The 763-nt window shown below is 62.1% G+C and overlaps 1 protein-coding gene across 1 annotated transcript in view; it reads left to right on the top strand.

Moving 5' to 3' along the window:
- The first annotated feature begins 453 nt into the window (after window positions 1-453).
- SAP18 (Sin3A associated protein 18) overlaps window positions 454-763 on the top strand; it is a 3,262-nt gene continuing 2,952 nt past the window's right edge. The window contains exon 1 of the mRNA XM_027885060.1: window positions 454-640. Within this exon, the coding sequence (XP_027740861.1) occupies window positions 462-640 (179 nt within the window). The 5' untranslated portion in view covers window positions 454-461. The remainder of the gene's footprint in view (window positions 641-763) is intronic.

The following is a 763-nucleotide window of genomic DNA, read 5'->3' as shown; positions in this document are numbered from 1 at the left end:
TGCTCATTTTGCACCTGCAAGCACACACACTCCTGAATTGTTTTACAGCAAAACTTAATTTTGCTTCACCCTCGAAATGAGAAATAATTTCCCAGCACCCGAGGAAATAATCTAAGTGTAAATCCTGTGAAACAAACTAACAAACCAACTCCTCTTCCCCCCGTTCTGAGTAACAAACGACTTTCCACATTTAAAAAGAAGCTACCGCATTAGAAACACGTATTTTTGTTTGTGGGGTTTTTTTTATATATACTATATATTCTCACTTATTTGGTGAAATACATTCTAAATATGACCTACCCCTAATTAATTTCACTCGACTGCTACTTATAGGGCGGTCGACCGCACCACCCCCCTACCTCAGAGCCCTGCGCGCCTCCGTCCCCTCACGCACAGGGCGGGGCGCCAGGGCTGAGGGCGGTGCCCCACGAGGGCCGCCCCGCCCTCCCCGCTCTCGCGAGATGGGCGGTGCTCGGCGGGACATCCGGGAGCGCCGGGACAAGATGGCGGTGGAGTCGCGGGTGACGCAGGAGGAGATCAAGAAGGAGCCCGAGAAGCCGATCGACCGCGAGAAGGTGGCCGGGATGGGCGGCGGTGGTGCCGCGCCGCCTCTCCGGGCGCGGCGGGGTGGACAGCGACGGTGGGGCGGGGGGGGGGGGGGGGGGGGGGGGGGGGGGGGGGGGGGGGGGGGGGGGGGGGGGGGGGGGGGGGGGGGGGGGGGGGGGGGGGGGGGGGGGGGGGGGGGGGGGGGGGGGGGGGGGGG

This window comes from Empidonax traillii, unplaced genomic scaffold (genome assembly GCF_003031625.1).
Source record: "Empidonax traillii isolate 1590-97213 ecotype Southwest subspecies unplaced genomic scaffold, ASM303162v1 scaffold9:size3134949, whole genome shotgun sequence".
NCBI lineage: Eukaryota > Metazoa > Chordata > Aves > Passeriformes > Tyrannidae > Empidonax > Empidonax traillii.
Note: the sequence above shows the minus strand (reverse complement) of the source record. Positions and strands in the feature narration are given on the sequence as shown.